The 11170-nt window shown below is 55.7% G+C and overlaps 1 protein-coding gene across 1 annotated transcript in view; it reads right to left on the bottom strand.

The window, feature by feature from the left end:
• LOC114486374 (transient receptor potential cation channel subfamily V member 6-like) overlaps nucleotides 1–10480 on the bottom strand; it is a 52792-nt gene extending 42312 nt beyond the window's left edge. The window contains 7 exon segments of the mRNA XM_055084702.1: nucleotides 67–218; nucleotides 220–301; nucleotides 367–419; nucleotides 4573–4677; nucleotides 6044–6190; nucleotides 8832–8885; nucleotides 10412–10480. Coding sequence (XP_054940677.1) covers nucleotides 67–218; nucleotides 220–301; nucleotides 367–419; nucleotides 4573–4677; nucleotides 6044–6190; nucleotides 8832–8885; nucleotides 10412–10480 — 662 coding nt within the window.
• Between the last annotated feature and the right edge of the window lie 690 nt (nucleotides 10481–11170).

Raw genomic sequence — 11170 nt, 5'->3', positions numbered from 1 at the left:
GGAGGGAGGAGGGGGAGGGGGTGAGGGGCAAGCCTCGGGGTGTAGGAGAAGCACCTTGAGGCTTACCTCTTCTGCTGCAGCAGGCTCTGCTCATCTCGCCTCTGAGCCCATGACTCCTGTCTCTGGAACCACCTGTGGAACTTTCTCCACAGGCAGAGAATGTGCCCCTTCTCCCTGGGCGGTGGCAACCCCATGGAGAGTAGGGCCGGCTCCCTGGGGGGCCTGAGGCCAAGGCCAGACCCCGCCTGGACTCAGCCCTGGGGCCACAACAGCAGCCCCCAGGGCCGGCCCGCCTTCTCCCCTAGAGGTCCCGTCTAGGGCCTCCCAGGTGCGCCAGCCGGACACAGAGGCCTCCGGGTTTGTTACACTTGGCAAAGCTGGGACTCCCGCCACTGGGGCTTCTCCGGCAGGAGCTCCTCCTGGGAGTAACAGAAGGTCTGCAGACACTCCCTCACTCCTCCCAAATTACCTGAGATTTAAAGAGACAGGCCAGCAGGTCTGCCTGCTCTCAGGGGCCTGGGTAGACTCCCTCTCCAGCTGGGTCACTCCCCCTACCCCCAGCCAGTGCAGGGAGGGGAGGCCTTCCGAGGGAATGGAGAGGCCTCCTTGGACTTTGGGACACCCGGTGACCTTTTACAGATAGGCCTGCACAGGTCAGTCTAGCCTGAGAGACTCGAGTCAGTGAGGGAGGACAGGGAGGAATCAGGGTTTGAGGGGCCCGCTGTCCCCAGTGCACACACCTTCCTCACAGGGTCTTTTGGGCCTCCCATCCTGGAGACGTAGCTTTGCTTAATCTCTCGCCTGTTTATGTCCCTGTTCTGGGACATAAATACTGAAAACTCCCACTCCCCTCACCAACTTGTCCTGTAAAGGGCCAGACAGTAAATGTCCTAGGCCTTGCGAGCTGCATACAGGCATACGGAATCTGACACACTCCTCTTTGTTTGTTTTTACAGCCCTTAAAAGACGTAAAATCCATTCTGAGCTCGCGAACTACGGCACAAAAGGACGCTGTGGGCAGGATGTGGCCTCCTGGACAGAGTTCGCGGACCCCCTACTCCGGAATTCTAGAGACTGTCCCCAACACGACACATAAGGAGTGGGCTTCCAAGTAACATACAGGACACTCGACTCAACTTGAATTTCAGATAAACAACACAGAACTTTTTAGTATAAATATGCCCCAAATATTGCAAATGTCTTCTCTGGCAACCTCCAGTGGAGACAGCATTTACTCACCCACCACTGCCTGCCGGACCCTTAACTGAGTCTTCCCATGTCAACTCACATCCAACCTGTGAGGCAGGAATTATTATCAGCATTTTACCAATGGAAGAAAAAAATCGAAGCTCAAAGGGGTAAAGGGAATCACCCAAGGTCACAGAGCCAATTGTAGCAAAGGCCAGATTCAGCCCACTCCCCTGATGCCCAAACCCCCGTCGTCTTTCCGCCCTACCACATTCCCTCAAGAGCGTTCCAGAAAGAAGGGACCCGCACAGTCACACTGAAGAGTGATGACAGGGAGCACAGCCCATCCTGGTCCCACAGCACAGCACTCTGAAGAGAGCAAGCTGGGAGCCCTAAGAAGATCCCTCTCCTCCCCGGAAAGGAACGGAGGCCCTGGCTTCTGGCCAGCCCACGCGCGAGCCAGGGACCCGACGGCCTGGGCCTGTGGAGTGACAGGTATGTGTGGGTCACTCGCAGGCTTCAGAGCCTGTTTTTTCCTACCCGTCTCTGACTCAGAGAGCTGGAGGGTACGGCAAGCAGTGTGTGCGCGCGCGCGTGTGTGGTCTGTGCCTGTGTGTGTACCCGTGCACTGTGCGGAGCGGGGGAGGGAAGCTAAGGTTTAGGGGTGGGGTGTCTCTGTGGGCGGGGGGAGGAGGGCCACCCTCAAACCTAAAGAGACAGCAGCACTTCTGTTCCTGCTGTTGGGCCCAAGCCCGGGCCACGGAGCCTGAGCAAACAGTGCCGTCGATTAGCTGCTTCCCGCCCCCACCCAGGGGTCAGTGGCTTCGGGCTGGGTGGGCGGAAGACGCTGGAAGCCCAACCTTGAACCCAGGACCCTTGTGCCCATTAAGCCAGCGTGTGGCTGCCTGCCGACCCACCCACCCTCTCTGTCCTGCTGGGCTCCAGGCAAAGACCCCCATTCAGGATAAGGCGCTGAGGTATTCGTCATGGCGGGGAGGGGACCTCCAGGAGGACCCGGCAGCCACTGCCAACCTTCCTTTCCTTTCTCACCTCTCTCCACCTGGTGCTACCTTTGCAGGGTCACCAGGGCAGATGGGAAATCGAAAACAGACTCAAAATAGGTGTGGAGGGCTGCAGCCCAGCCCAGATTGGGAGCATTGGAGCTGCCGGATGCCGAGTTCTCTCCTGGGGGCACGGTTCCTCCACCTGGGCACAGCTGATACTGTTTTTAATATCTATTTATTTGTTCGTTTGTTTATCTGGGTGTGCCAGGTCTTACTTGTGGCACGTGGGATCTTCGTTGCGGCACGCGGGATCTAGTTCCCCGACCAGGGATCGAACCCGGGCCCCCTGCATTGGGAGCGTGGAGTCTTACCCACTGGACCGCCGGGGAGGCCCCCAGACCGATATCTTGGAACAAGTAATCCTGTAGCGTGGGGAGGCCCTGCACATTGGAGGATGTTTAGCCGCCACTCACCGGGTGACAGCGGCACCCCTGCCCCTCCGCTCAGCTGTGACCATCAAAAGTGGCTTTAGCCATTGCCTGAGGTGCCCCAGCGAGCAAAGTACTCTCCCTTGAGAACAACTGATTTAGGGCCCCAAAGTGTTTACATATAATCTTTTTTCTGGGTTTGTTCCACGTCTTTCTGTGTTTCCCTCTGGTTTTCCTCTCTCGCTGCTTCTGCCTCTCTGCGATTGTATCTGTTCCCTCGGTCTCTGTGACGGAGAGTGCGGGGTGTGTGTGCGCGTGTGTGTGTACGCTGTGGGGTGTGTGTGTCTGTGGCCGTGACTCTGAGCGGTCTCTCTGTGGAACCCTGGGTTTCTTTCTCTTGACCTCCACCCCTGTGTTTGTTTCCCTGTCCGGCTTACCGTGTCACCCCATCCCTGCTCCCTGCGTCCTCTTGCGGAGTCTCTCCTTAGCTGGGTTGTCACGTGCAGCGCTGGCTGGGCGGGCCAAGAGGCTGCAAGGATGGAGCCAGGCCGGGGCAATGAGGTCAAAGCCACCTCTCACTCAGCTTGGAGTTTGTTCCAGTCACTGGGTTCACAAGCCCTTTTGTGCCAGTTCATAAAGCCTGCACGGCAGCAGATGATAGGTCAGCGGGTGAAAACACATACACACACACACACACACACACACACACACACACACACACACACACACGTCACAAGCTCCGCCCAGGGGCTCAGCCAGGATGGTGTTCTGCTTCGGTGTCTAAATTCCCGGGAGCCAGGTAAGCCGGGCTCTAGAGGTGGATTTCTGGCCGCCTGGATGGTAATTTGTGCTAAAAACCCTCCAAGGTCCTTTTCAACTCAAACATCCTGTGATTCTGAAGAAACGTGAGTCGCGTGGGGTTCCACGTGTACACACGGTCACCTCGGCCTGCACAGGTCCGGAGGTCTGACTTGAGGCAGAGGCCTCGTGCGCTTTTGCCCGCTACGTGACCTTAGTCCCTGATCCCCTCTTTTCATTCCAGTTGCTAATTGTAGCTCCATCCCTTTGTCCCCCTCTCTTACAACCTCTCCATCCTCATCCTCGAGCCGCTCACACCGTGTGGGACGTTGGGTAGGAGCTGCTGACTATCTGCTTTCTTGAAGAGAGCTGGGGAAGGCCTTGCAGCTAGTCCTGCCTCCCCAGATATGGACGTGCACATTATTTGACACACGTTTCCACGGGGCATGTTTTATGTCAACTGAATCAATATGTCATAGCAATGTCTTAGAAGGGTCGTTTGTGTTTGCATATGTGTCTGTTTCCTAGCATCCTCATAATCGTCTGTAGATTTTAAAATTCACAGGCATCGGCCCTCCTAGACCCTGACCCCGTTGCACAAGGTGCCAAAAGGGCACAGATGGCCGTATGCCCGTGAGCATCCTCCCCTCCCCCGGTCCATTTCTCTCCACCGCCGGTCAGTTTCTCCCCCTCCCACCCCACCTCTGCAGGAAGATTGATCAGCCTTGAGAGCTCTCACTTGGTTTCCAACCTCCCCCCACCCCTCAGTGATTCTGAACATCTTGTTTCCTAAATCACCCACACAGGAGGTGACAGGGAAGGGGGTGGGTGCTGGTTTGGGGAGAAGCAGGTACTGGCTCCCCTGCTTTGTGAGAGGCTTGACGCTTTAGAAGGAGCCCCGCGGAGCTCTGACCTGACCCTAACTCTCTCTCCGGGTCTCTGCAGGTTGGGGTCAGGACTCCTAGTCCCAGCGTAGCCCCTCTGGAGACACGGCAGGGTGCAGAAGGGTGTCCAGAGCCTTCCCAGGGCAGAGCCTCTGGTCCTGCTGGCCAGGCTTCCTAGAGCCTCTTTTCCCTGCCTCTCAAGGCCTCTCCCTTCCACAGCCAGACCCCTCTGCTCTGCCGTCTCCCTCGATCTGCTTTTACCCACCTTACCTGATCAGAGGCACTCTGCTTGCAGACCCGGAAGTCAACCAGGAACGCAGCTGCTGAAGCGTGCACGGCTCCATATTTCCAAATATGCCCAAGGGAGCCTGGCTTCTGGAAGAGGCAGAGAGGGAGCAACTGATACGTAATCAGAGCAGCTGCGTTCCAGCTCCATTTTCGCCAGAAATCACGGTGGGACCTCGGCCCCCTCACCTTTTAGTGTCCTGATCTGCAAAAATGAGGACTCCTAAGTTCTTAAGATTTCCTGTTCCTTTCAACACTCTCTGCTCCCCCAGGCGGCCCCCCTCAGCTTCCACATGCAGAGAGGATGGAGGTCCGAAGGGACCCCTTATCAGAAAGGGCTCTTCTCTCTCAGGTGAGATCTGTCTGACTCTGAATCACAGGGGCAGATGCTCCACCGGGCAGAGAGGAGAGAGGGAAGGGAGGGAGAACACGGGCATGCATGGCTTCTGATCATCCTCTAGCCTTACACGTGGCAGGGCCCTGTGGTCCTGAGCGGGGAGAGGGCGAAGCTGCCCCACCGTGGGGACTCCCAGGGCTCCGGACAGCCGGCCAGAGCTGGGGCTGGGGACCAGGTGTGCGGTCCTCCTGAGCGGGCAAGGGTGGCTGGCTCCCCCCCTCGACTCCACTCGGCTCTGGGCAGTGGCCCTGGACACTGGGCTCGGGGAGTGTGGGAAGGGAGTCTTGAGGCCACTAAGCCTCAGGGAAACAGCAACGGTTTGGCGTTCGAGAGACAGGATCTAGCCACTATCTCGAATCGGATCATTGCTATTAAAAATGCAAGCCCGTGGGAGATTGGCATTGACATATACACAGTACTATACATGAAACAGATAACTAATAAGAACCTACTGTATAGCACAGGGAACGCCACTCAATACCCTGTAATGACCTATATGGGAAAAGAATCTAAAAAAGAGTGGATATACGTAGATGTATACCTGATTCACTTTGCTGTACAGCAGAAACTAACACAACACTGTAAATCAGCTCTACTCCAACAAAAATTCAAAAACAAGACAAAACAACAACAAAACCCCAAGCCCAAAGGAAAACCCTTTTCCAAAAGCAGGTGTGCAAACCGTAGCCTTTCTAGCAGCCCTGCAGTGGCAGCATTTTATTGGCAGTCTCCCCCCAGTTTGTCCCCACCTGCACTTTTTAGTCTCTCTCTCCCCCCGCAAACAAACTCAGTGAAACAGCAAACGGGGTGATGATAAGAATGCTCAGATTCTATTCATTTAGCCCAAGCACTCACCCAAACACTCTAACACCTCTGTCATAAAAACCAAGCGAAATGCCAGACCTGTTATACAAGCAGCGGACGGTAGTTGAAGGTCAGGCACGTAGGGTCTGAGAGTCGGGGAGCAGGGGTGAAGGAGCAGGGCCAGAGCAGCACGGGGGTGGGGGGAGTGCGCTGGGGGCCGCTGCCTAAAGACCCCGCCCAAGAGGCAGCCCTGACCTGAGGGGAGCTCTCTGCCTCCTCTTCACCCCTCGACGGAGAGGCAGCCGGCAGAGGGGGTGGGTCTCCCCGTGGACTGCGGGGCAGCGCCAGGCTGGGGCTCGAGGGGCCGGGCAGAGACCTGAGGGGGGTGGGGGCGGTGGGAGGCTGCGAGGAGGCGGGGAGAGGCCAGACCAGGGGGCCATGAGGTGGCGTCCCGGCTGGGAACAACGGAGGGACAGAAGCCAAGCGCTACGTTCTCCGGAGAGGTGGCTCCTGTGCAATTCTGGCCCCACGCGGGCGGGTCCCTGGTCAGCCACGGCAACGACGAGCACAAGGAAGTAGAGAGAGCGACCTTAGCCGTTCTGCACCTTCCCTCACTCCCCTGCCCCGCTGCCTAGGCTTCCGGGACCCGGCGCCCTCCCGGGTGTAAGACCCCCGTGCACGTGGGGTGTGGCCGCGGGCTCTGCTTCAGCACAGGTGCGCCGGGACCTGCTTGGGGGCCCTGGCGGGGTATACAGCGAGCTCCTGATAAGATCGGCTCACAGGCCAGGAGGGATCAGTCCAGCATCCACAGGCTCTGCCCTAGGGGCAGTTCTCAGGCCACTGGCTCCCTTCCCTGACCCCTCCCCCTTCTCCAGGACACCCTGACTCCCAGCTCCAAGAGCTGACTTTGACGTGTCCCCAAGCTACAGGCAAGTCCAGAAAGCGGTATGCAGTTGGGGCTAGGCCTAAACTCTTTGTGCCTGGGCCAGAGGGCAGGAGACCTCAGAACCCCGGGCTGTCCACTGGAGTGTACGTTGGAGGTGCCGGTGTGTGATTCTGCGGCCAAGCTTGTACCCATCATCGAAGGTGGCAGGTGGATGCACTAAAATGTTTACCGTCAGAGGTACATGAGTGCCCGTAATATCAAGCTAAGATGTCCCTGCAGTTCTTCTTGCTGCAGACTTGGTGCAGAGGGTAGCCCTCTACCCACTGGGTCTAGATTTGTCCATCTGTCCATACAGATGGACAAGGGAACCAGCAGGGGGCTAGGTCTCTCCAGGAGCCCAGAAGCCCTGGGTTGTTGTCCTGTTCTGCCCTGGCGAGCTCTATGACCTCAATCATAGAATCTCTCTGAGAATCAGCCTGCTTGCCTGTAAAATGCAGATAACAATCCTGCTGCGGGATTTATTTGTAGGGTTGTTGTTAGGATTAAAGAAGATAATGAACATTAAAAGTTCTATATACCGAACAGTGTCGTATGAATGACTGAAAGTCATTTGCTTTATCATCTTTGCTTGGGCGGGAGTGTTTGAAATTGAACACATCCGGGAAATAACTTTCAGATGTCAGAGCTGTCTTGTCTCTGGGCCCTGCATCTCGCGGTGGAAGGAGCACAGGCCCGTGGAGCCAGATTCCTCTGGATTCAAACTCTGCTAATTACTAGTTGAGTGATCTTGTACAGCTAAGGTCCCCCGCTCCGAGCCTCAGTTTCCCATCTACGAAATGAGCAGTCATACACACTTGACCTTCGGCGAGGAGCTCACCCTCTCTGGGCCTCAGTAACTGTCTGTAAAAGAATAACAACAGCTAACGTGCAGGCCTGTTACGGGACTCAGACGAGGCAGCTGTGGCAGGCGCCTGGCCCGCGGCAAATGCACACTAATAGCCTCTGTTCCTATTCCCTCATTCTTCTCTTCTGCTGCTGTTTTTGTGCCTTGGAGCCCTTTAGGTGACCAGCTTACCCTCCTGTGGCCAAATGTCACTTCAGGAAAATGCCACACGTTAATAATCTGGTTTGCAAACTCCAGCTCGTTCCTTGAAGCTCAACTCCAATGTCATGTTCTCCGTTTTCTTCCCTTGGCGCCCATCCTCATGCTACCAGGTGAGCCCCGGCCCATCTTCCACTCTTCATGCCCTTCCTGCAAAAAAAACTGCACCGAATTAACACCGTCCCTTGACCTGGCTGTCTTCCGCTTCTTACTTGCAGAGCCTCAGAGGAAGAGGCTAAATCACACCGTGTTCCCCTCTCTCCCCGTCCGAGAACCCGGCACAGAGAATACGTTGAACTGTGTTTTATGGAGAGTGATCTGTACCGAGGAAATTGCAAGCTATTGGTTTGGCGAAAAAGATCGTTCGGGCTCTTCGGTGACACCTTACAGGAAACCCAAACGAACTTTTTGGCCAACCCAATATTTGGTGGGTGCCTGTCCTTTCCTAGGCCCCAAAGGCTAAGTTAGGGCTCAGTGTGCAAGGGAGGGGCCCAGAGGTGACAGAGGAACAAGGGAAGGTGGCAGGGGACCACGTGTACGTGGGTGGTGTACATCAATCCGCAGCCACGCACAGAGAGAATGGCTTCTGCCCCTGAAAGGGTGATGGGCCTGCGGAAGGGGGGCAGGGACCAGCAGCTGCGACGAAGGGAGGGTGCGGCCCCGTGCCTGCAGCCACTCTCTCCATCCCAGCTGCTGGTCCTGAGCCCCCACTCCTGGCTGGCCTGGGACTCCGGGGTGGGGTGGGGCGTGATCACTGACGGAAGCCCGAAGCCATGGGGCCTGGGAGCCGTCCCCTTCTTGCCTACCAGGTTACCCGCAGAGGGAGAGAGGAGATGAAAAGCGGAGGCTTCCGGAAAAAGGAGGAACCATTGGCAGCTGTTTCATCTAGACCTGTGAGGCTGGGGCGGGCTGGGGCCTGAGAATCCCTGGCAGAAGAGACTAGCCAGCCATGTGGGGTAACATGCTCTGACCCAGGGGCAGGAGACAGTCTCCAAGGCCTGGGTCAGAGGTCAGTGACCTTCATGGAGCCTGATATATCTGTCTGTCTCCCTTACCTTCTTATCTCTGAATCTGAAGGCCTGGCCCGGAGAGAGATGAGTGGCGAAGGCCTGAAAGAGGAGAGCAGGAGAAGGCAAAGGTATTGCAATCACAACTCTTTCCGTCACTGAAATGCTAGCAGCTCACGTGCTTTCCTGTGTGTGCTGCTGTTTGATGATCACAATCACAGCAGGTAGACAAGTCAGAAGGCATCAGCTAATCCCATCGCAGAGCAGGAACCAGACACTGGGTTTTGACCTGTACCCGTCTCCCCCGAAGGGCCCTGGCTGTTCAGTGGGGCTGCTCTTGGGGATGAAGAAATTGGCAGAGGGCAGCGGAGTGGCCCTCACATTCGTCCAGCCCCCAAGGCAGCCCCTGGCCAGTGAATTCGGAGGCGCTGGCAGTGGGGAGGGTGGCAGCGATGGTGTCTGCCGGAAACTGGTGCCAGCCCCCCTCAGTCGACTCCACAGCTTGATCGGGAAGGAGTCCGGCAAGCAACCAGCGGAAAGAAGTAAAGCAAACCACTGGCACCTGTGCTCACACAGCGGACCCCTCCCACAGACGCCTGCTACCGCACAGGTGAGTGAGGACCCCCTGGTTGCAGCCTGGCCTTGCACAGTCCCCGCTCCGGCCCCGTGGCCATAACTGCCACCTCCTCAGTGCCACGGACGACAAAGAAGCGATGCAGGCGATGGGAAACGGGCGTGTCCAGTCCCACCCAGGTGGCTCCCGCCTGGCTGCCCTCCCAGGGCCGAGAGAGGGGCCCTTTGATCCAACCTCCCTGTCGGTGTGACACCACTCTGTGTGTCAAAGTAGTTTCTTTCCTGGCATATTTCTCATTTTCTTCTCATTAGCCTTAAGAAACAGGTGGGCCCAACCCAGAGAAGTCAAGGATCCTGGCTCCTACATCAAAGTCAAGGCACTTTCTCCATTTTCATCGAGTGATCTCGGCTGCTGGAGGGGCCTTGCCAGCCCCCATGTGCCGCCCCGTCTGTGCTCACGGGGCCCACAGAGGCTCCCGGCCTCCACACAGCCTCCCTCCCTCCCTCAGCTGCAGCGCCCCAGACCTCAGCTGGCCTTTCTCCACCCAGCACCAGGGCGGACACTGGCCCTGCCCTTCCTTCCCTTGGCTGCAGGCAGAGCTTTTCTCCAGGGTCTGTACTACCACTGTCACCAGAGCTCAGAACCTCGTCAATCAAACACTTTGCAAATAGCTAGGAGGCGACACATTTTTAAAGTCCAGAGATACCTGTTAAGAACACAACCTCTCATCAGCTCCTTGCCTCTGGCTGGTGAAGTGCACAGGAACCAGAATGTTCTGCTTCTCTATTCTGAAGAGACCAGGGAAGGGGGAGACAGAGGAGAATGGTAAGCGTTGGAGGTACCTGAAGACTTCCAGACGCAGGAACCGCAGTATTTCTGTTACTCTGTTTGCGCGTCCCAGTCTCTGCAGCCCCATCAATGAGCGTGGCAGCCACCCTGTAGTCACTGGGACAAAAACATCTATCAGCTTCTTTAACACTTCAGCGCCCAGTTCACTTACTGCACCTGTCGTGCTGCACAGCGATGCCTGGGTGTCTTTTTTTGCATTTCTCACTTGGGCTCCTGCGGGCAGATGTAGAATCTTGTAGGCTGCCTTGAGTGCGTCTTTCAGCGGGTACCACATGCCGGCCGGTTTCGTGAGCTCTGCCTCAGAGCTTTGCTGCTGGGATCCTTCCCTCTTTTTCTCCTTCTTCATAATATTCCACAAGCTCTCCTTTCCCCCTACTCGCTTTCTCTTTTTCTCTGTCTCTCTTTCTGTCTCTTGCACACACAGAAGTATATATAAGCTGAGAAAATTTCCCAACGATTACTGATGTTTGCATTGTTGTTTATCCTTTGCAATGTGTTTCCACCCCTATTATGTCTGTAATCATTACAACCCTACACAAAGGCTGGTAATTTTTTTTTTAAAGCTGGTAATTTTTTTTAAACCACCTTTGACAAATGGAAAAAAATCTGAAATACGTCCAGTAGGAGAATTAGAATAAAAACAGGTCAATCATTAATAGATTCGGTTAATGAATATTTATTACCCACTACAGTGTACCAGGAATCACACCAAGCACTGGGAACACAAAGATGAATAAGATGGACATCACATTCTCCTTTGTGGAGCTTACAGTCTGTTAAGGAAAACAGACATTTAAACAAGTAAGTACAATAAAGTGCAGGGTGTATAATAAGAGGGAATTATAGGTGGCCTGGAAACAGAAGAGGCAGACTCCAACCTAGCCTATGGGTCAGGGCCCCCCAGCCCCCAAAACACACACAAACACAATATACGATTGTTAAGCTGAGACTAATAGGATGAAGA

Source organism: Physeter macrocephalus, chromosome 5, assembly GCF_002837175.3.
Source record: "Physeter macrocephalus isolate SW-GA chromosome 5, ASM283717v5, whole genome shotgun sequence".
Classification (NCBI taxonomy): domain Eukaryota; kingdom Metazoa; phylum Chordata; class Mammalia; order Artiodactyla; family Physeteridae; genus Physeter; species Physeter macrocephalus.
This window is presented reverse-complemented; position numbering and strand designations above follow the sequence as displayed.